This window comes from Gobio gobio (assembly GCF_949357685.1).
Source record: "Gobio gobio genome assembly, chromosome: 13".
Taxonomy (NCBI): Eukaryota; Metazoa; Chordata; class Actinopteri; order Cypriniformes; family Gobionidae; genus Gobio; species Gobio gobio.
Window position 1 is genome coordinate 22,926,221 of NC_137106.1, and position 25,753 is coordinate 22,951,973.

The 25,753-nt window shown below is 40.7% G+C and overlaps 1 protein-coding gene across 1 annotated transcript in view; it reads left to right on the plus strand.

Annotated features, from left to right (window-relative positions):
* LOC307135809 (proton-coupled folate transporter) overlaps positions 1-23,392 on the plus strand; it is a 51,195-nt gene extending 27,803 nt beyond the window's left edge. Inside the window, exon 7 of the mRNA XM_079832488.1 lies at positions 23,118-23,392. Within this exon, the coding sequence (XP_079688614.1) occupies positions 23,118-23,169 (52 nt within the window). The 3' untranslated portion in view covers positions 23,170-23,392. The remainder of the gene's footprint in view (positions 1-23,117) is intronic.
* Positions 23,393-25,753: the final 2,361 nt, after the last annotated feature.

Here is a 25,753-nt window from a genome sequence, read left to right on the forward strand (position 1 = left end):
TCATTTTTTCGGGGTAAATCAAGAAAAAAGTATACACTGTACTAATGAAACAAAAACACATAACTGTACTAGACGTGTGAAATTAATGTCGGAAAAAATAAATACTCTGAACCCCAAGTGGATTTACACAAAATGAGAAAGTCAAAAAGCGTTAGGTTGTGCCCCGTTCTCCCGTACTGTTCATTGGTGTATACTCACCAGCCATTTTATTAGGTACACCTGTCCAACTGCTCGTTAACATATATATATAATCAGCAAATCATATGATCGAGGTAAAACTGAGCATCAGAATGGGGAAGCTCAAATAATCTCAAGCTGGTTTCTTGAACATGACAATGAGTTCACTATACTCAAATGGCCTCAAATGGTCACCAGAACTCAAACCAATAGAGCATCTTTGGGATGTGGTGGAACGGGAAATTCGAATCATGGGTGTGCAGCCGACAAATCTGCAGCAACTGTGTGATGCTCTCATGTCAATATGGACCAAAATCTCAGAGGAATGTTTCCAGCACCTTGTTGGATCTATGCCATAATAATTAAGGTAGTTCTGAAGGCAAAAAGGTTTCAACCCAGTAATAGCAAGGTGTACCTAATAAAGTGGGTGTTGAGTGTATATATGAAGAGTTCAGATGCAAAAGCCTCTAAAAGCCACTTCGGTCAAAAATTAGATAACGTTACTGAGTGAATCCCATATAGTATACGTATACTTTCACTTCAAACCCACTAAATCCCAGCCTCAGCCATTCAGAAGTACTGGTACTTAGGTAGAAACCTATACATAGAAGCCTGACAAAAATGCTTATTTTAAAGAAAAACGTCAGACGGACTTAGAGGCTTTTGCATCTGAAGTCTTCATATGTTTGTTCTACAACATAAATAAACATAAAAACGTAAGTTGCTATGGTTGCTTAAGTACACCTCATTCATCAAAGCAGGCATTAGTGGTGGCGCTTTTCAAATATTCATATTACCCATCTATTCAATATTTGAAAGGAATAAATTAGGACTACAAACTGAACAGCTTTGTTTGAATTATTTGTATATCTTTTCACAATACTTATTGTTCAAAAAAGCAGCTTTACAAAGAATAGTGCCTTAAACCCCTAGTGAGTAAGCCAACTCCACATTGGCAAGAGAAATCTCTCGATGATATTTAAATTTATGAAGAAAAACCCATGGGAGGAACCAGGGCACAGATGGGGAAGCCCTCCTTCTCAGGCTGGGACATATTTAAAAACAAACATTCATGCGTACATACAGATACATGCATACATAAATGTTAATTTGAAAAGATGTCATCCAGATACATAATATTAATTATAAATATATTATTTACAATATTGGCTAACTTGTTTTTCAGTTAAATGTCATGATCAGTGTTCTCCTATTTTTTGCTTCCACAATTCACAATAGCGCCTCAGAAAAACAGTGTGATTGTTGGCATGGCAACTCTTCTGGTCAAATGGGATCACAATTATGGTCTAATTTTTATCTTAATTGCTTGCGTCTGAGATAATTGTATTACATATATATTTTTAAAATAACAAATGGAGCCATAGTTCAATTGGAAAAATTGAAAACTATATTGATTATATATATATATATATATATATATATATATATATATATATATATATATATATATATATATATATATATATATATATATATATATATATATATATATATATATATATATATATATATATATATATATATATATATATATATATATATATATTTCCCAGTGGTTCTTAAAGGGATAGTCCAAAATTAAACTCCTTGTCATTACAAACCTGTAGGCATAACATTTTGTTCCCCTTCGAGGGAACTCGAACTGCGTCATCGTGACGACACTTTGGGGAACGCCCCTCGCGTAAAGCGTCTGAAGAAACTGTAAAATCAGTCCAATCCAATTGGTGTTGCGTGATGACGTCGTATGTGACGGCATACCCGGAAGATACAAAGAGACGTCTGAACGAAACAGAGATAGCTTTTTTGCTCTTCAGCGTGAGCGCTCTGTTTGTTCAGTCTGAAGGTGTTGTTGCAACGTGAAAGCAAGTGTAATATATATACTATGGCGAGCGAGCGTTTCAGGCTGTGTGTGCACCCGTGTCCGCGCTACATTACGGGCACGGACACACATCAGCTTTGTGTGCAGTGTCTCGGCGTGCAGCACGCCCAAGCCGCTCTTGAGGGGGCGGCTTGCGGTGATTGTGAACTGCTGCCGCTGAGGGTGCTGCGCTCGCGGCTGGCCGTCTTTGAGGAGACCGGTCAGCCTCGTGAGCCCCGCGGTTCTGGGCCTGCGTCTGTTGAGGCAGCGCGGCGCCGTAGATCGTGGGGCTCACAGCGAGATCTGTCAAGAAGATATGGGACTGCTGAGGCATCCTCCCTATCCTCCTCTGACGATTCTGATATCCTCCCGCCCCGTGTGGAAGCCCGCGATGCGGCTTCTTCCCACGGGGCGGAGGATCCGGTTCTCAGGCTGTCTGATTCTGAGGAATCAGACAATTTGAGGATCGAGGTGGATGATGTGGGGCTTTCGCCACCCCACACACCCGCTATTGAGGAGCTGGTGGAGGTTTTAACCCGCGCTGTGGCCAAACTGAGTTTGGATTGGCCACAAGAAATAGTGGACATCCAGCCACCATCTAAGCTGGATGAACGCTTTTTCAGGCGTCGGGTTCAACCTCCACGGCGGGGTCTTCCTTTTTTCCCCGATCTGCATAACGAGTTGTGTAGATCGTGGGAAAAACCCTTCTCAGCCCGTGTAGCTAATCCCCCAGTACTTGATTTTGCTAATGTGCTGGGGACGGCTGAGTTGGGGTATGCAGCGTTGCCTCAGGTGGAAGAGGCGCTTGCGGGCCACCTCTCACCCGGGGCCGCTGCATCATTGAAGGCTCCGTCGCTGCCCACTAAACCTTGCCGCGACACGTCCAAGTTAGTCGGCAGGGCTTTTAGTGCGGCAGGTCGAGCTGCTGGTTGTCTGCACACCATGGCGGTCCTGCAGGCATACCAAGCCGACCTCCTCAAAGAGCTGGATGAGGGCGAGGGACCATCTCCGGATGACTTCACCGAGCTCAGGAAGGCAACGGATTTGTCTCTCCGCATTACCAAAGAGACGGCTCGCGCTGTGGGCCGCTCTATGGCTGGAATGGTATGCGTTGAGAGGCATCTCTGGCTGACGCTGTCGGGAATCAAAGAGAGCGAGAAACATTTTCTCCTTGATGCTCCGATCTCGCCTTCTGGCCTCTTCGGCGGGGCAGTGGATACTGTCGTCGAGAGGTTTCAGGAGGTGAGGAAGCAGTCAGCCGCCTTCCAGAAGTTCTTCCCTCGCCGCTCGGGCTCTGCAGTTAGAGCAGGCCCGGGTGGGCAGCCCGGACCCTCATCCAGCTCATTGCACCGCGATGTGCAGAGGCAGAGTGTCGCCTCCCGCGCCCCTCCCGAGGGAGCTTGGCAAAGGAGGCGGCGCTCTCGCAGGAAGCCTTCTCAGCCTAAGAGCGACCTGAGGGACGTCATCCAGGCTAAGAAGGCTCCCAAGCGGTCCTAGCTTCGGCAGGACCGCTGAGAGTCGTCCCCCACAGGGTGGAGCGATCGAGGTCGTTTCCACTCTGGGACTCTCGGGGAATCGTTGCTGCGCTCCCGACGTCCAAGACGTTTCGGGCCGCATCGGTTCCCCGCGCGCGCGCACTGAACCAGTCGCCTCCATTAGGACTTGCGACAGTTCAGCAGCCGCGTGCGCCTCACGGACCTCTTCCCCGACGACACCCTGCCGGTCAGCCGCTTCAGGGCGTTGGGGTAGGGACTCGAATAACACCCGAGGCTGGCCTTGAGAGGCTAGTTCCCTTAGTAGATTATCTCGGCGCATGGTCATGCCTTCCGGGTATATCTGCGTGGGCCCTGCGTACTGTGGAACGGGGTTACAGACTGCAGTTCGGTTTCCCTCCCCCGAAATTCAACGGGGTGGTTTGAACTGTGGTCGGTCCCGAGCAGGTGCGGGTGATGGAGCAAGAAGTACGCTCTCTGCTGGTCAAGGAGGCTATAGAATATATTCCTCCACCAGGCAGGGAGTCCGGGTTCTACAGCCGGTACTTCATAGTTCCCAAGAAGGATGGGGGGTTGCGTCCAATTCTAGATCTCAGGCACCTGAACCGGTCTCTGAGGAGATACAGGTTCAGGATGCTCACAATTCCAGCCATCGTGACTCAGATCCAGTTCGAGGACTGGTTCGTCACGATAGATCTGAAGGACGCATACTTCCATATCTCCATCCTTCCAGCTCACAGGAAGTTCCTGCGGTTCGCTTTCGGGGGCGAAGCGTACCAGTATCGGGTTCTTCCGTTCGGCCTAGCTCTCTCCCCTCGCACCTTCACAAAGTGTATGGATGCAGCACTGGCTCCGTTGAGACTCCAGGGCATCCGTATACTCAATTATATCGACGACTGGCTGATTTTGGCTCAGTCGTACGATATGGCGGTTCGACATCGAGATGTCGTTCTAGCCCACATAAGGTGCTTGGGTCTCAGACTCAACACGAAGAAGAGCGTGTTGACGCCCTCCCAGAGGACTACGTTCCTGGGGGTTGTATGGGATTCGACGCTGATGCGGGCACAACTGTCCCCCGCACGCGTGGAGTCCATACTGGCGATGGTCTCGAGAGTGAAACTGGGCCGCAGCCTCACTGTGAAGCAGTTTCAGAGACTGCTGGGTCTCATGGCAGCAGCAGCCAACGTGATTCCGTTCGGTCTGCTCTACATGAGACCCCTCCAGTGGTGGCTGAGAACCAAGGGGTTTTCCCCCAGGGGGAATCCTTTCCGCATGATCAGGGTAACGCGCAGATGCCTTCGTTCCCTCGTCATGTGGAAGAAACCTTGGTTCCTGTCCCAGGGGCCGGTGTTGGGAGCGTCGTGTTGCCGGAAGTCCGTTTCAACAGACGCTTCCCTCACTGGTTGGGGCGCGGTCATGGAAGGCCGCTTTTCCAGGGGTCTGTGGGGGACCCGGCATTCTTCCTGGCATATCAATTGCCTGGAAATGCTGGCGGTCTACAAGGCTCTGAGGAGCTTTCTCCCGGACCTTTGCGGCCACCATGTCCTGATACGATCCAACAACATGTCGGCAGTATCGTATCTGAACCACCAGGGGGGCCTGAGGTCGCGCCCTCTTTGCAGACTGGCGCATCAGGTCCTTCTGTGGTCCCAGGGGAAGTTGTCATCCCTCAGGGCGATGTACATTCCCGGGGACCAAAATCAGGGAGCAGACATCCTGTCAAGGCAGGGGCTGAGGCCCGGGGAATGGCGGCTCCACCCCGAGGTGGTGGAGGCTATGTGCGAGCGGCTGGGCCCGGTGGAAGTGGATCTATTTGCGTCTCGAGAGACGTCCCACTGCCCGCTGTGGTTCTCCCTCACTCATCCGGCCCCTCTGGGGCTGGATGCCATGGCACAGACGTGGCCGAGGCGGCGTCTGTACGCTTTTCCCCCGATTGCTCTGCTCCCGGGAGTTCTGGAACGTGTCCGCCGGGAGGGCGTCAGCCTTCTCTTAGTAGCACCCCGGTGGCCCACTCGGGTATGGTTCTCCGACATCATCGACCTGCTGGACGGTCCCCCATGGCAGGTCCCTCTGAGGAGGGATCTGCTGTCTCAGGCCGGGGGTACGATTTTCTACCCACGGCCAGAGGTATGGGATCTCTGGGTCTGGCCCCTGAGGGGGCTCAGTTCCTAGCAGAGGGCCTGTCGGCAGGTGTTGTGGAGACCCTACTCAGTTCCAGAGCTCCATCCACCAGGAGGTTGTACAGCCTAAAGTGGAATGTATTTTCCACTTGGTGTAGAGAGCGGGGGGTGAACCCAGTTAACTGCCCAGTGGCTTCAGTGCTGGAGTTCCTTCAAGACCGCTTCTCCGCCGGTCTTTCCCCGTCCACACTTAAGGTGTATGTGGCTGCCATTGGGGCTTTCCACGCACCTTTAGGTGATGCGACGTTGGGAAGGCACCATCTGGTTGTACGTTTCCTCCGTGGGGCTCGGAGGATGAGGCCTGCGGCTCATTCCAGGGTCCCAACCTGGGACCTGGCAGTGGTGCTCGAGGGGTTGGCTGAGGCCCCCTTTGAGCCGCTGGAGTCGGCTGAGGCGAGAATACTGACCTTCAAGGTGGCTTTTCTCCTTGCCATCACTTCTTTGAGGAGAGTGGGGGACCTCCAGGCCTTGGCGGTCACGCCGACTTGCCTGGAGTTTGCCCCTGGCATGGTTAAAGCCATCTTGCATCCCAGCCAGGGCTACGTGCCCAAGGTGCCATCTAACAGGGCAAGGTCAGTGGTTCTCCAGGCATTCCATCCTCCACCTCACGTGACGGCGGAAGAGAGCAGACTTCACCTCCTCTGCCCCGTGCGGGCATTGAGGATTTATCTGGAGAAGTCTGCTCAGTGGAGAAAGTCAGACCAGCTGTTGGTGTGTTTTGGTTCACCCAAGAAAGGGCTGCCTGCGTCAAAGCAGACGATTAGTAACTGGATTGTCCAGGCTATAGCCATGGCTTATCGGGTGCGCAACCTGCCTTCACCCTTAGCCGTGAGGGCCCATTCTACCAGGAGCATGGCCTCCTCGGTAGCCCTCCTTTCTGGGGCCTCTATGCTAGACATCTGCGAGGCAGCTGGGTGGGCCACTCCTCACACCTTCATTCGTTTTTATAGTCTGCATCTCCCTGAGACACCTGGTGCGAGAGTGCTCGCCCCCTAGTTGTGCCTGGTTCCAGCTTCACACTGGGGTGGGTATGATTGGTGCGGGATAGTTGGTACTCGTTCCCCAAAGTGTCGTCACGATGACGCAGTTCGAGTTCCCTCGAAGGGGAACGTCTCGGGTTATGACTATAACCCTTGTTCCCCGAGAAGGGGAACGAGACACTGCGTCTCGTGTCCACCCAATCATCAGAGCGCTCGCTTCATCGCAAAGAACGCTATCTCTGTTTCGTTCAGACGTCTCTTTGTATCTTCCGGGTATGCCGTCACATACGACGTCATCACGCAACACCAATCGGATTGGGCTGATTTTACAGTTTCTTCAGACGCTTTACGCGAGGGGCGTTCCCCAAAGTGTCGTCACGATGACGCAGTGTCTCGTTCCCCTTCTCGGGGAACAAGGGTTATAGTCATAACCCGAGACGTTTTATGTTCTACAGAACATAAAACAAAATATTCTTAAAAATGTTGGTAATGTTGGTTTTGGTCTTTTACTGACTAAAAATGCAATGGAAGTCAAAGGGAACTGAAACCAACATTCTTCAAAATATGTAATACCAAAATATGTTCTTTGTAAATGATGACAGAATTTTCTTTTTTTTTTGTTGGGTGGACTAACTTTTTTCGCTTTGAGATCCAGATTTTACATTAGAAATAAATGGCCAAATCAACATGGTATCAAAATTATTTATCCTACATAAGAATTTACAGTTAAAAATATGACAAGTTTTTTTTTTTTTACTAATGCAATCTTTTAATGCAAAGTTCTTTTTAATATGCTACTTGTACAAACAACATATGTAGGCTTAATATGTGTCTTACTTTGAAGTGTGTCTGCAACTCCACTGGTTTGATTTTCATTCAGGGGTGAATTCAGGTTGAATGGGACACTTTTCCCCAGTCATCCCAATGGCAAAAATTGTCCCAATCAACCTGAATTCACCATTGAAGAGTTGAAGAAGATGAGTATGACATATTGTGTGCTAATAACATAGCATTAAGTACTTGCATTTGTCATGTGGAGAAATACAAAGGATGGCAAATTAGATATTGATCCATCTCTTCAGCATTTACAATGAGAGAGGGATGAGCTTAATATACTTCCACTTCTACTACCATGATGTGACCACTACAGGTCTAAAATGTAGAATTAGAGTTTGAGGTCTAGATTTAAATAATTGCTTAATGTTTTCAAAAGCAAAACAATCTGGAGTTAGGGTTAGGTATATATGAATATAAGCATCTTCAAAATGCATGCATTAACAAAAGTAGGTTTTAATGGACATATCAACTATAAATAACTCCTTATAAAGGATTATGTAAAGTTATATACAAATAATAATTTAAATGTTAAATACCGCTAAACACACAAAAAATGTTTTTCATACAATTAAAATCAGTGGTATCCAATGTAATTTAGACTTTACTTGACAAAATATCTTCTATAACGTTTCAAAGAAGAAATGCACACAGAATGACAGGTCTGGGGTGAGTAAGATGTTAATTCTTAAGCAAGGATAAGCAAGGATGTATTAAATTGATCAAAAGTGACAGTAAAGACGTTTACATTGTTACAAAATATTTATATTTTGGTAGCACTTTATTTCATATTCCTTCCCCCCATGTACATACTATGTACTTATTATAGTAATTGCAATAACTGGGTAATAACTAGGTACTAACTCTCAGAGGTGTCAAGTAACGAAGTACAAATACTTCGTTACCTTACTTAAGTAGAAATTTTGAGTATCTATACTTTACTGGAGTAATTATTTTTCAGCCTACTTTTTACTTCTACTCCTTACATTTTCAAGCAATTATCTGTACTTTCTACTCCTTAAATTTTAAAAATAGCCTCGTTACTCCTATTCCATTTCGGCATGTTTTCATTCCAGCTTGTCATTAAAAACAACTATCCAGATAAATCGCGCCATCCGGACAGAGTGAATTTGATTGTGGTTGGATGAGAAGGATAAACTCAAACCATTCCGACACCCTATTGGGTTGTAGGCGATCAATCACGCCTGCGCCTGCACAAATCACACACACCATGTTGCCAGATAGGGCGGGTTCTCGCCGACGAGCACGCGCTTTCAGCCAATCAGCGATCAGCAGGCAGACGAGCTCCTCATTCATGACTTTAGCCGGGTTTTTAGCGCGATAACTTTAGCTGTATATTCCAGTGATCGCTATGCCAGTGGCATAAATATACAGTAAGTTGTATCTACAGTAAAGAGTGGGAGAGTGACTCAACTCTCAAACGTGAATTACACCTGTGACTCGAAGACTCTTTATAAAAATAACCGTGACTCCTGTCCATCATCATATACACACTTAGGACATCTGCAACCCCGACAGATGCTGAAAGATGTTAAAATCAACGATTAATCCGTTTTGACTGTGCTAAGTGCATGTGCCTTGTACTTCACGAAAGACATACTGTAGTTTTGTCAAAGCAAAGTGTAACACAAATGTAAGCGCATTGTTGTTATTTATTTGTTGACGGATTATTGTACAGTATCAATGAATTATGCATTTTGGCAGTGGTGTGTGCATTAACGTGTGAAATGCCTGTTTATTACATTGCTTTTCCCAATCTCTATATTGGGCACCTTTTGCACGTAAATTGGCTTTTTACTGTTGACATTGAAAATTATGTATGTGTTTTTCTGAGGTATAGCCGTTTTGACAGTTTCTACCTGGACATATAGTCATATTTGATCCGTTTTACTCGGATTTTTTTTTTTTTATCATCAATGTTATGTTTTAAGGAGATAAAATGGTAACTTACTTATCAACATTGATTGGTATGGCAATAAAATAATATCATTATTATATATGGGCAGTTAAAGTTTTGGGCTTTTTTCTTGGAGTGACTAGTTGCCTATAAGTATTGTAAAGGTGCAAAAAGTCAAAATTTGTATCAATAACCAGGCATGTTATCAATAACCATTTTTTAAAAATATAAATGTACATTTGGTGAGGTTTTTGGGCTGGAAATCGTCTACAAAATCTGACCACACTAATCACACATTCAAAAAATGGTTATTGATAACATGCCTCTGATTTTTGACTTTTTGCACCTTTACAATATTTATAGGCAACTAGTCATCAAATCTTCCGCTCCATGAAACACGTTAATGCTCAGTAGTACACATATGGTTCTTTAATGTATTTGCATTGTCATAAAATGCGTTCATTTTCAATGGGAATATATGCGGCTGAAACGCGTAGCCACGTGCATCTAAAAATGTTCAACATTAACTTTTTAATATAACATTATAGTCATTATGGCCTTTAGAAAAATGTTTTTTTGAGGAGGTGGGGTATGCACTGTGGCGCGGCCTAATCTTTTGTCCTTAAAGGGATAATTCACCCAACAATGAAAATTCTGTCATCTTTTACTCACCCTCAAGTTGTTCCAAACCTGTATGAGTTTCTTTGTTCTGAAGATATTTTGAAGAATGTTTGTAACCAAGCAGATAGAGCAACCATTGACTGCCATAGTAGGGGAAAATACTATGGCAGTCAATGGTTGCATATAATCTGCTTGGTTACAAACATTCTTCAATCTGAACAAAGAAACTCATACAGGTTTGGAACAATTTGAGGGTCAGTAAGTAAGTAAGTAAGTAAGTAAAATTTTATTTATATAGCACTTTTAACGCTACAATGCACAAAGTGCTTTACACAGCAATAACAATAAAAACAATCATTTAAACACATAATGAAGAGCTATACATAATGAAACAAAATATAATATAAGGTATCAAACCCAAACTACACAAGGACATCATTGAATACTAAAAGCACGTCTATACAAATAAGTTTTCAGACGACATTTAAAAACAGACACACATTCAGATGTTCTAATATCCATTGGCAAACTATTCCATAATTTTGGAGCTCTCACGGCAAATGCTCTATCTCCTTTTGTTTTAAATCTAGTTCTTGGAACATCCAGCAGCTTCTTAACAGACGACCTCAGACATCTCCCTGCTTCATAAGGTCTCAGGAGCTCAGTTAAATATATAGGTGCCAGACCATTTAATGCTTTGTATGTCAACAATAAAATCTTAAACTCAACCCTTGAATAAACAGGTAACCAATGTAAAGACGCTAAAACAGGTGTAATATGTTGAGATCTCTTTGTTCGTGTCAGTAATCTGGCTGCAGCATTTTGCACCAATTGTAAACGAGATAAAGTGCGATTGTTCAAAGACGAAAACAAAACATTACAATAATCAAGGCGGGAGGATATAAAAGCATGAATAAGCTTCTCTGTATCATTAAAATGTAAAAACTGCCTCACCTTGGAAATGTTTCTTAACTGATAAAAACAGGACTGAATCAGCTTCTTAACATGAATTTCAAAATTTAGATTAGAATCAAAATAAACACCCAAATTTCTAACTACCTGCTTAATATTTGGAAAAACCCCATTTAGAGCAAGCTCAATCTTATTTTTCCTTAAGCCCTGACCAATTATCACAACTTCAGTTTTATCTGTATTTAACTGCAGAAAATGTAAGGCCATCCAATTTCTTATGTCAGTTAAGCAAGCTTGGAGGACATCCAAACTATTTAGATCCTTAGAACTCAATGAAAAGTATAACTGTAGGTCATCTGCATAACAATGAAAATTTATATTATGTTTCCTGATTACTGCACCTAATGGCAGCATGTAAATTGAGAATAAGATTGGTCCTAAAAGTGAACCCTGCGGAACTCCACATATAAGTTCAGAGCGTTGGGAAACTTCCTCTCCTACTGACACTACAAATGTCCTGTTTGACAAATAAGATACAAACCAATCCAATGCCCTCCCCGAAACCCCGACCCATGTTTTTAATGTTCTAATTAAAATGGAATGATCCACTGTATCAAAAGCTGCTGTCAAATCTAATAGAACTAAAACTGAACATTCACCAGCATCCTCTGCCATCAATAAATCATTAGTAACTCGTAAAACAGTAAGTAGTAAAAGATGACAGAATTTTCATTTTTGGGCGAATTATCCCTTTAATAGCATTTTTTCCCCTTACATTACTTTTACTTTTATACTTTAAGTAGTTTTGAAACCAGTACTTTTACACTTTTACTTGAGTAATAAGCTTGAGTTGATACTTCAACTTCTACAGAAGTCTTTTTAAACCCCAGTATCTATACTTCTACTTGAGTAATGAATGTGAATACTTTTGACACCTCTGCTAACTCTGAACCTACCCCTAAACCTAACCTCAACCCATTAAGTGTACTTAAGTGCACATACTCTAAAATAAAGCGCAGCCTCTATTTCTTTCTTTTTGAACTTTCTATTCATCAGAGAATCTTTTGTTTCCACAAAAGTATAAAGCAGCACAACCATTTTCAACATTGATAATGCACCAAACAAGCATATTAGACTGAATTCTGAAGGATCATGTGACACTGAGGACTGGAGTAATAATGCTGAAAATTCAGCAATGCCATCACAGGAAATAATGTTTCTTAAAATATATTAAAATATAACACAGTTATTTTAAATTGTAATAATAATTCACAATATTACTGTTTTTACTGTATTTTTGATCAAATAAATGATGACCAATTTTCATCTTCCTTCTTTTAAACATTTGAAAAATACAATAAATAACATATTCATCCAGTATCCAGTTTACGGATTGAATCTGTGCAGTCTGCATTTTCTCTAGTATCTATATCTGATTGATCAAAATAGATAACCTGCTATGAACACTCACAGTAATATCCCTTTCAAGGGGTTCTTTGAAAAGCTTTGATCTAACAGAGCACTTGTCAGGTTGGCAATAAACAGCTCTACCTCCTCCATTATCCGCCTTCAAATTGTTTCTGACGTGCATTTGATGTTCTTCCTTGGACTATATAATTAAGTGATTGTCTTTGGTAATGAAGGCATTAAGTAATGTACACCTGCAATAAAGCCTGTGTGTGGTGGGTAGTGAAGTGTAGCGTAGTTATCACACCCAAGCTGTAATTACACCACTAATGGGCTGTTCCCGGAGGCAGTGCCCGCTCAGGGTCGCACAGTCTCCTCTGAGTCCCAAGCAGCCCGCTATTAAACCTGTGCAATTCAGAGGAAGACATACGGTCCTTAATCCATACTTAATCCATTATCCTGCGAGGAAATGATATGTGTCCAATCAGAAATTGCAGGCCATCTTGTGGAAACTCAACGCGTGGCTTTTTTATTTGTGTTGAGTGAATTTAAGCACCCATAAATGCAACATAGGCTCTTTGGAAAAACATGCCTCTATCTAAATTTTTGCAAAACTCCAAAGACATACTTGTACTTATCGTAATCATTACTACATAAATCATTACTATTTGTCACATGAAATGCATTTGAATGCATGCAATCACACTTATTTGTATATGTTTCTTGTCATGTCATATTCAGATACCATTTGTATGAATCATGTAAATAATTGCATATTTTCAATTAAAAACGGTGAAATTTCATAGCATCATTGGATATTACCGTCGGTCGGTGAGCATTTCTATTGTAAAACAGTAGTCAAATATTAGCTACTTACACACTTTTTCATTGCTAAAACTAAAGCGCTGCGTTGAAATTGGCACTAACAGTAAGCCCTGCCTTCTTTGATTTGGCCATTTCTAATTATTAGGGGGGACTTTTCCCCCCTCAATATCTATGGTTACTGCCCTGCGTAGAGTTGAACTTCCCTGCACTACTGTACATAATTCCACTCTTATCGACATGAACAAGCTTTTCTGAGAAAACAAATGTGAAATGCACTAGTTATTTATTATCGTCATCAGTGCCAAGAGCATGACCGCAGTTCCATCTCATGTGATTTTTAGCGGCATCTAGCAGTGAGGTTGTGAATTGCACCCCCCCGCCCCCCGCCTCCCCCCTTTCGGAGCACAAGCTACAGGGGCCGACACAGGACAAAGTTGTCGTCTTCGGAGAGAGCAGAGAGTGACTAGCGGTCTGTAGAGAAGTTACTGTAGAAACATGACGCCGCAAAATGACGATTTCACTGTAAGGGGACACGCAGTTTATGGAGAATGAAATGGCTTATTCTAAGGTAATAAAAACATAACGGTACATTATGTAAGGTCTTTATACTCCACTAAAAACATTGTTATGTATATTATATTGCATTTCTGTCAATAGATCCTCGTAAATACTACACATTGAACCTTTAAGTGACATTTTTATTTCCTGTGTGTTTGTCTTGGGATGTCAGTCAAACTGAGGAGGAAACCAGAGTGTCAAACAGAGTGTACGATACCTGACTCAATAGAATATTGATGAGTCTGAGGAGAAATAAAAGTGAATAAAAAGAAAAAGTAATGACAGAGTCTGGGTGGGTGAGTAAGTGCAGTCTGCCTCTGTGGAGCCACTGACTCAAATCAGAGTTTACACAGGGACTCTGGAGACTGCAGACTTAAGACTGGTCTTAATCCATCCATCAAAGCCTCTCTCTCATTACGCTCCACAATTACCGGGACTACGAAGGGCTAGTCTGTTGAAATCTAACTTCAAACAGTTTTTTTTGTATTTAAGCGCTTAGGCCCTCTTTCTTTCTCCTTCATCTCTGGCCTCATATTCAGGATTTCGAATGTGATTACATCTGCTCAAACACCGTAACTAGAGCTCTACTGTTTAGAGAGAGTGTTTACACCAGTGGCACATGACTCAACACAGATGCAAAACATGGTTGGATTTTATAAATGATCACAATCGCACAATGGCCCTGTCCCCCAGGTCCACATTTGGGTGACGTAGTACCGCATAGTCCTTCCCCAAATGACACACCATAGTCTTAAATGGTCTAATGTGTTATTTAAGGGACCTGGAGATCCAAAATGGACATTCATTTTCGGGGTTGGGGGTGTTTGTAGGGGAGAGTGGGACACAACCTAACACTTTTAAAGTATTTATTTTTTCCCACATAATTTTCACACGTCTAGTACAATTATGTGGTTTTGTTTCATTAATGCAGTGTATACTTTTTTTTCTTGATTTACCCCGAAAGAATGGGGGTACATAGGTGGGGTACATTGTAACATGTGGGGCACTTTGTAACATGGGGCCATATGACAGCCCCATGTCCATCAAGTTTTGGGTTACCCATATTCTTCAAGATATCTTTCTTTCGTGCATGTGTGTTCAGCAGAAGAAAGAATTCATACAGGTTTAGAATAACTTTAGGGTGAGTAAACGATAACAGGATTTTTATTTTTGGGTGACCCCTTTAAGATGGTTCTGTTACTCTTGGATTTATCCTGTTCTCCTGCGTGCTTGTTACTTTGTTTGAATTGTTAAATAAAGTGTCTGCTGCGATTAGATTCTGCCTTATTACTGCAACCAACCGTGACAGCCTGATACAGGAGAACCTTTTTAAAGAGTTAGTTCACAACAAAATTTCAATTCTGTAATGTACTTAACACCCATGTCCTGCCATAAGACTTTCATTCATCTGAAACACAATATACATAAATATAACTTATACAATCTTAGCAGTTCATCTAATGCCCGGTACACACTGTACGATTTTGGACTGTCCCAGGTGAAAGATGACCATTCGTGGAGATTTCTGTGGTTGTGGCATCAGTGAGAGGTTCAAAGATGGCCGCTTAATCCTCTTTTTTTCAAAACACATTAAAACCACAATTGCCACTAACTCAAGCTGATGGTGTTTTATTCTTCTATACTAACTTGCATTGTAGCCTACTATTCATTAAGCGTCATCATCGTCTATACACATCGTACCCAAGTTTATTAGATCCATGCCGTACAGTGTGATTTGTTATGATTTTATAGGATTGCCGAAATCGCTGGCATTTGTCTTCTGAAGAGACTCAGTTGCTTTATATGATGAACAGACTGGGGGAAACAAAGAAATAGTTTTCTTTGATAATCGACAGCATGTAACAAAAGCTGTTGATGCAGCTGCACTCTAAAAAAAAAAGGTTCTATATGGCACCAAAAATGGTTCTTGGCTCGTAATCATAGGGGAACCTTTTTAAGTGCTATATAGCACCAATTTTGGTGCTTCGGTGGTTCTTCAGCGGTTCTTCAGTGGTTCTGCACCGGTTCTTTGACTAAGGTGCTATATAGCACCGCTACCATATACAGAACATGTTAAGATATGGTGCTATATAGCACCAAAAGTGGTTCCTCTATGATTACGACGAAGAACCATTTTTGGTGCCATATAGAACCTTTTTTTTTAGAGTGTGTATGTACATAGCATTATTTCCAAACGTGTCAGAGCGGGACGATTGTAACTGTGGCACAATAATGTGCCAAGATGTTTAAGAAGGTTTTCAGTTGTCCATAATGTAGAAGCGTGAGGCAAAACTCATTAAGAATTCAGAACTTGCTAAAGATGTTTTGCTGCTTATCCAAGCAAAACTGGCAGAAAGACTTTTCTCACATTTGCATTTTAGAGAGGTGCAACAAAGATGGTTTTTCATACTCCATTCACTCAAACATGCATATGTATACTGTATGTGTAAACTGATTAAGTTCAATTTTGAAAATATGTATCTTATGCTCACCAAGGCTGTACTTATTTGATCAGAAATACAGTAAAAATATTTTATAATATTGTGAAGTATTATTTAGAATTTAAACTTTTTATTTGAATTTATTTTTGAGTTATGATGCTTTATTAACAAAGTTCGGGAGGAGCACGTTCAGATAATTAACACGAGTGGAGAGCACTCAGGAATCACTGATAAGAGGTGTATATATATCCAGCAGTCTCACCTCAATTCGTTGACAGTTTAACAGCATCCCTCCACCAACCCTTCTCCACACTTCTAGTCCTAACCATTTACATACAGGGGGGAGTGAGTACTCTAGGTTCAGGCCCTCCCCCGGACCAAATGCCATATACGCATTAAACTGTACTCCCTCTAATTGTATGTAAGTGTGAACTCGTGAAGTGTACATTGTCTGCATTGTATTTGTTGAGCCCCATCTTTCTTTCATGATATATACATTGTACATTGATTGGAAATGGCATGATAATATTTTCAGGTAGACGTGACTGACATTTCAAACCATACATGGAGTTTTGCTAAACCTCCTGTGATCATTTAAACTGGATTTATTCTCTCTTTCAATGAAAACAAATCCACAAGTTGGACCTTTACTGCAGAGCTTGAAGCTAAAATGTGCATGACAGTTGGTCAATACATTCCTCTTGTTTTAATTGTTTATTTATTTATCGGTTCTACTGAAGAGATGTGTATTGGCATTAGCCTAGAGGGTAGTACAGTGTTGAGACCCTTGGAGTAAATTGTGTGCCTGGTTACCATGGCGCCACCATGAAAATGAGTGTTGCTTTGCTCTCTGAATCTATAATGACAGCAATTTTCAGCCTGGCGATTATAAAAGAGATATGTGTGTGCTGTGGCCAAAATATACATTGCTTTGACATCTGCACCTCAGGTGCCCATTTTTCATGTCTCAAAAGTCAATTCATATTGCAGAACGTTGTTAAGATTAATGTTTGATGACTCTTTGACTTTATTGGACAGACACGGGATGAGTATGCGCAATTCTTATGTAGAGAGGAGGGCTTTTGCATAGCTGCCTTTAAATATGCACGACCCCTGAGACTTTGTTTGTTGTTCTATTTTCATCATGAATAATTATGCTTTTTTCTCAGCCAAAACAACAGCGTGTATGTTTTGCAGGTGTAGGTTATGGCCCAGTGCCTCAAATGAACCTGAAAATCATATAATGTGAACAACACTGGGTACATTTTAAAACTTGCATTTAGTAGCATTACAAATGTGCAGAAATTAAATAAAATGAAATCATTTTAATCTAATCATTAATTTAAATATAACTGGGTTAAACCAACCCAAATGCTGGGTTAAAACAACCCAATTGCTGGGTTAGTCCATTTTCAACCCAACTTCGGTTATTTTTAACCCAGCATTTTTTTGAGTGTAACTCGATTAAATCGATTAAAGATTAATGCTAAAAAACAAAATAACTAAACAAAAATAATTCTGTAATTAATCGCACCTAAAAGTTTTTAAATAGATTTTATATATATATATATATATATATATATATATATATATATATATATATATATATATATATATATATATATATATATATATATATATATATATATATATATATATATATAAGTAATAATTTCACATTAAATAAGAACATTTATGTAGAAACAACATAAATACAGTAGCCTATATTTAAAATATTTGTTTAATGACATCTTTTTATGAAAGAATGCCATTATCACAGATACCAATTACTGCTACTGATTTCTCTATGAATTTTTGTCTTCTTTTTTTTTTTTTTTTTTTAATTTTAGCCATTATAGCCATTCAGCATTACTAATAACATAATTTAAAGCTATCAATTTTAACATTTATTAGGATTTTAAAAATATAACAAATTTTAATTTAAGTTAACTTAAAACAATATTCATATAAACCCATTATAATGAATGCCATATTTACCCTTGCCCTTTAAAGCTACACTATGTAACTTTTCCGTCCACTAGAGGTCGCCTGTTAAAAACAAAGGCGTAGTTTGATGACGGCACGTTTGAGCGCAGAATCTCGGGACATGTGGTCTTCACCTCACAGCCGGTGGAAAACAGTCAGGATAGGACTCGGGCAGAAATCATGTTCATGGATGCGATTATTAACATTACTGTAGTCTGAAGTAGAGCAGGAGCGAGTGTTGTGGAGCTGAGCAAGGCCGCAGGAGCGATTGAAGAGCGGGACTGTTATTATGGCATAGTCGCTGGCGGGACTTTTATTATGACACGGTTGCCGGCGCTACTTCCTCTTTTCCAGTCATGAGTCTGAGGTAACCCAACTCTGTTTATCGTATTAAATATATCTGAGTGTGTTGAAAAGGAAGTTATGACGTTCGCTCGGCGGCTGCTATGACACTTGTTCACACTGCAGTGAGAGTAAAGTGTTTCACTGAATAAAACCGGAGACCGAGGGTGACGCAGATATGACGCAATCGACAGGCGACTCCCTCACACGCATAGCTCACACGTCCCGGTTCCTTGGTTAAAATAGCAATTTTCTCACGATTAACAAATAGTTTAAAACATTTGGGATATTCTAAGTACTCAACTGAACAAAATATATAACACTGGCCTAGTGGTTTCTGGATATTTTACTGCAAAGATCCTACATAGTTCACCTTTAATATATCATGGCTCTTTGTTTTTCTATTGGCCCAGCCGGACCAGTTCATATTTTTACTTGCCCAGTCAAAATGCACATAAAGTTATTGTTTTCTCTTTTTCTTTTGTTCTTTGATTATCCTTAATGACAGACAGCAGCAGGTTTATTAGGCTGCTGTCACTTTAAGACCTGCCGCTGCCGCACATGGCGTGGATCTGACACCCGTTCCATTTTCTCACAACTCTTTATGTTCATTTAATCTAAATGTTCTGTCTTTGACTGTATCAATGACCACATAACGCGTTTTTCCATTCCACTGTGGTGTTATTTTTCCATTCCTTTTTTTGTGTGTAAATGGACATGTTTGATGTTGCGCTTGCGTCTTGCATCTTTTACAGCGTTTTGAATCCGTCCAGACAAACACACCCCTGCCTGCTGCCTTCATTGCTCCGCCCCCAAATTCACAAAGATGCAATGCAAAAGTGGATGTCTTTTTATCATAGCTGAGGTAAAGCAAAATGATGCTAAATAATGCTTAAGCGAAGAGGACGAACAAATAAGGAAGAACAAAAATGAGTATAGAGTACACAAGAGTATACAAGCAAGAGTTGGTTGTCAGTCGCCAGCATCACACCAGCTCAAGACAAACAATGACACTCAAAACTGTCCAGTTACTATAGCAAACATTACAACAACAGCATATCTTGGTTCTGTGAAACGGTAAAACCAATGTTACTCACGTATGGAGCAGAAACAACACAACCTCGGCCTTCCAGCTTAGGTCTCTCCAGCGCTGCAGCTTTTCTAATACAGAAGCTCTTTTTTGATCATAACCCTTCTTCTTCCAGTGATATTCCTCTGACCTTTACCCTCAGCTATCTCTCTTTCTTCAAATCTCACTCTTGCTCACTCTGTGGTGCTTGGTTAAATGTTTCTCAGAAATCGCTTACTGCACCTTTAAACATCATCAAAGGAACAGTTTCCCTCACTATTTCTCAATACGACTGTAATTTTGAATGTGCTGTCTGACAAAAACGAGTGTCCTATTAAGCCTCAATGTGGCTCAGACAGCAAGGTTCAACAAAACTTTGGGACAATGGCAATGACCACTGTTTAGTGCCTGTACTCTCACATTAAGCATGAAAATAAAGGCCTATCTCACTGTCTGCCAAAAGCCAAATGCATTCAGACCGAGCCGTGTGACACACCTGCACTCTGCCTGACAACAACAATTAGCTGTCCACACTGCAGCGCACTCGATCCCTCGCAGAATCAGCAGTTTAATTAGTGTCATTCAAGCACTGTATTGTTCAAGTCTCTTTTCGAAATTGCATGTGGAGGAAATGGCTTCTGCAAATGTATTATTGACCCATCCAAGAATTAAACACTATTATGCTCATTCTCATATGCTCATGCCCGGAAAAGAAAGCAAAGTACACTTTCGAATATTTTTTATGAATATTTATCAGGATATAGAGATGGACTTAGATTAATGTGTCTGAAAAATGGGAGAAATTGTTTCTCTGATTGCATATTTGCAAGTTGCGAGCAAAAGACTAATTCACCCAGCTGTTGCCGTCAAAAGTATATTAGTCAAATTTATGGATAGCCCTTATTTACTAGCTTGAAATCCTGGCATTCTCTCCATTAGTATCTCCTTTTGTGGAAAGCAACCTGGTTCCTCATGGATGTCGCAACTCTTTACTTTTACAGATTACTACTTCAAACAAGACACACATACAAATATATAGTGTAACTAGATATTTATATTGTGTAAAGGAAACAAAACAATGGTGTTGTAGGCATTGTTATGCAGTTGCTAATGTGTTCTAAGTGTTTTTGAATTATTGAAATATTACCATTACCGCATTACCGCTTGGGGTGTGCGCTTTTATAAACCTTATTGTAAAGTGTGACCTATTTCAACGTTATTTTATATTACTGGGCCCTTTACTAACCTTATTTAACCAGAAAAGAACATTTAGGGGTATTGCTGGATCTTGAAAATTGAATAGCAGTGTTGTTCATTGCTAGTTCATGTTAACTAATGATTTAACTAATGCCATAATCCAGCTATTAATATAATATTAAGATATACATGATGTATTTAGGCCTATATATTATGCTTTCATTATTAGTAGTAGCCTAGTATTTTTATACTACTACAATTTTTTTTTATACTACTACTCATTTTTGTAGTAGTATTTTTATACCCCAATACAAAAGCATATACATATTCAGTTTTGTTCATCAAAAGCATACTTCATTTGTTTACGCATACATGAGCGTTTGCACACAGTGCACATGTCATGCAAAGTATATACTTCTCGTACGCGTACACAGGCGTTTGATGCATGCGCAGTTTTGAGCAATCTCTCACCATGAGTTACAACCCATGTAAATACCGCAAACAAAATTAAATGCGCCTATGAAAACTGTTAGAAAAATCCGGCCATGTGTGTTCAGTCCACGCGTAGGCCTGCTCTTCTGATTCACGTCATGGGTCACACGCCCTGTGCACTGATCCTTGGGTATGTGTAAAAAGTGAAGTATACATTGGTGTTTACATTACAAATTCAAATATCTAATTAAACATTAAAATCAATTAAATTTAAATAAATGCTAATAATTTCTTAAGCTCAAGTAATGCAAGTAGACGTGCAGGAATTAAAGTGCAATACCAGTGGAAAACATACAGCACATCACAGTTGCATCTATGCATGTGGCCAACACTTTTATCCAAAGCCTCTTATGAATGCAATCGAACTACATTATACAGAGGAAATGAAACCTGTGACCTCTCTTCCCATTGAGCTACAAGTAAAGACTTTTGCCACTATAGTGAAAGCCACAGAGGCAGGAAGGTTTAAGTTTGCCCTTGACAATGCATAAGCCTTCTTGTGAATTATGAATGGTCTATTTAAGACACCTGGTGGCCTGGTGCCATTCTTAAGCCAACACTGAATTACACATACAAGAAGTTATTATTATGGGCCAACCAAGCACTGGCGGTGCGAAGGCACTTATTGTATCCATTAATGTTTTTCTTCTGCTTCCATTCTTGAAAACCTACCTTTTTTCAAGCTTCACATATACCGTTGGTCCAATTTTCACCAAAATTGGCTAAGATCATCAACTTATTAAAATCTTTTTGACTGACCAAACCATTCTCGAATAATGCATTAGCAAATTTGATGGTACGGTGCCAAGCTGATTCTAAGGATGTATCATGCAAGCCTTTGGCATATTGACACCAAACTTTGTATGTGTCATTGTCACCTCACACTGACCACACCAAATCAATTTGGTAACAGCGCCGCCTAATGTTCAAAAGTGATAAGCAATTAAATCATATTAATAGTGATTGTATTCATGATTTTTCGCCTAAAATAATCTAAAAATGTCTTCAAATACCCATTGTTGCAGTTGATCTGATGCTCCCAGCCCTGCTTGCATAACTCATTGTGCCTTTTTTGTGCTTTTTCTGCTTTGCAGCTATATATATTTTTTTTTTCTTTTTTTTTTTACTATGATGCATTTCTTCTCAAATTGTTTCATTGTATTTAACATGCTATTGGTTTTCCTGGCCTAAAAAAGATTGTAAATCTCGAATTATTCTATATTATCACCAAATATTGATTTAATCTTGGTTTTCTTTCAAGGTTTTGTATTTCTTTTTGGAACTGATTGAGTGTCGGCCTCACTGATCTTATACACCTCAGGTTTTTTTTAGGTGAATAAGAAAAGTAAAAAAAGTCAACTTTGTTCACGCAAATATTGAGGAGTGTAAGCTCAGATCAGTGAGTTTCCAAAATAATTAATTGAATTTGTTCTAAATAAAATTTAATACAAACAAACAAGTTTATAAAAAGACTAAAACCACTATTTGGTGATAAAATAGCATAGTGAGAGATTTATAAGCAGATTTTTTTGTAGGTCGGTCCAGGAACCCCACAAATGTAACAGATAGGGGGAAATAGTATAAAAATTATCTAAATTAAAATCAGTAGATTTTAGTCCAATGTGAAAACTGCAATTTGCATTTAGCATTTTGGGGGGAAAGAAAATCCTCTCACATAACATAAGGGTTAAATCACTGGGAGGATGGTTTTAAAAAAGAACAGATGGTATATTGCCATGGGATGTTGATTTCTTCTGTTTTGTTGCAACTCCTCTTATTGTGACATGTCTCTTTGTTGGATTTTAGGTGGATTAGCGAGATGCCTGCCACTCACCCTCGCCTTGTGATTTCAGACTGAATCTCCTCCTTCTGGGGTTTTCTTCCAGCACAAAGTGGATTCATGATTGGATATTGCACTCTTTTGCACTGATCTTCTCTAAAAGTCCAACTAAATGCTCCTGCATCCAGGGAAAAAAAATGTGGTGCCTATTCCACTACAAGAAAATGTGTAATGTCACTTTAAATTGATTAATTTGTTATATGTAAGTACTGTATAATAAATATCAAACTACAGAATGATATCATACCTCCTGAGTTCTTTATGGAGCTGAAATGCAGTGAAGTCTGACTGAGCATTAATAACCTCTTAATAAAATTAGAATGGTGAAAGGTCAAATCCAGAATTGGAAAAAGTAAATGAGAATCGCTGCCTGATAAGCTGTTCACCACAATTGGACTGACACAGGGTAGAATCCTGAAATCGTTTGACAATTAAATATATTTCAAGCCATCGTGGAAAGTTGAGATAGTTTAAAAGCATTCCCTCCATTAACTGGGCCACAGACGTCTCTTTGTAGTTCTTCATCTCAGAACACAGAGTGGCAGAAATCCATATGGGCTCTGTAGGCAACCGCAAAACTTCAATCAAAGGTGGTCTGTTGGGGAAGGAACTAAATATGGAGAGAAAGATTAAATGGGAAGTTTGTTTATGGACTTTTGAAAAAGGAATATTTCTTTTTCCAAACTTTTCATAAGCGTGCCATGAATGAACACAGATGCTGTTCAAGGTACATAAGCGTTATTGGTGGCCTACATGGACAAGCCTTTACAAATCAATATGGAACGGTGTCCACAACTCATTTCATTTCTGAAATCTGACATATTTCCAAGTGAAACAGGATATTTATGTTGGGGGGGGGGGGGGGGGGGGGGGTTTAAGTGGGAAGTGATTGGATATTGTGAAAAGTGGCCTTTATATCACCACATTGACACTGGTGTTTGTGGTGTTTTTTCATTCTTTCTTTCAGACAGGATGCATTAAATTAAATGTATCAAAAGTAAAAGTAAAACATTTATACTGTTACAAAAGATTACAAAAGACACACACACATGTTTCAAATAAATGTTGTTCTGTTTATCAAAGAATCCTGAGGGGGAAAAACATATACCATGATTCACACACACACACACACAGACACACACACACACACACACACAGACACACACACACACACGCACGCACGCACGCACGCACGCACACACACACACACACACACACACACACACACACACACACACACACACACACAAAAACAACAACTAAGAAGTTTTCAACAACTGTTTTCAACATTGATAATGATAATAAATGTTTCTTAAACACCAAATCAGCATTTTATAATGATTTCTGAAGGATAATGTGACACTGAAGACTGGGGTATAAGGCTAAAAACTCAGCTTCGCCATCACAGTTATAAATTATATTATACAATATATTAAAATAGAAAACAGTTATTTTAAATTGTAAACCTGTTTTACAATATTACTGTTTTATCTGTATTTTTGATCAAATAAATGCATCCTTGGTGAGTGTAAGAGTTATCTTTCAAAAATCAAAAAACCTTATCCGACCCCATATTTTCGAACAGTGATGCTATTTAGGATCACCTAGGAAAGTAAACAGGGCCAATTTTGGTGTTATGTTGACTTTAAATCATGCTAATACATTTATCGATCACAGATACACTGATGAATCATGGTATGGACTGTGATACACTTTGTAACTCTAATTTGCTCATTAAGCTAGAGATAATAAATATGTTGAGGAACACAATACCATATATTTAAATGTCACCCCTTGCTGCAGCTCATCCAAATCAAATCTGCAGCATTACGAAGTAAAACAGTATCTTGAGGCTGTTTGATATTGACTGGCTGATTGTGATGGGAATGAGAATAAGAGTGCTCCCTCAACAGCCTTTGGAAGTTTGGACATATGCAAACACATCCAAGCAGACATTAACATACACGCACAAACATGAGCGGTGAGGGCCAGCGTCTCCCAAAACTACCATCTCTGATAAGGCTGAAGAGAATCTCATTACAAGCAACACACACACACACACACACACACCGCAAACGGTTCCCATCAGTTGTAATTATCATTGGTATACCCAGCGCAAGCACTGGCAAGTTCAATCCAATCACAGCACTGCAGCGTGACTGAAATTGAATTGTATCGTATTTAAATGATCAGACTGATTCTAACCGCATCAAGACAGTTTTTGCAAAACTGGTAAATGTAGAGTCTGGTGAAGTAATCCTCACAAAGCTGTTTAGTGTGTGCTGGAATTGTGCTTCAGTTTTGTTCCTCCAGAATAGTGGAGGCAGCACCATGTACACATCATAAAGCCAGGGCAGCTCTGTGTTTGTGTTTCAGGAGACTGCACTGCCCTTGAGCCCCAGGTACAGATGATGCTGACACCCACTATAATGAGAAATAGAAGATGCCATTAATTGCCTGGCATACATCGTGAAGCGGTCGAAAAAGCCTCTCAGAGCAATATCCATGCAGAAGTATAGAAGAGAATCATTATTTTTCAATAGTCTTCTCTAATTGCAGCTCTGATCAATACAATTCCACACGGCCGGATGGACCTGCGGAG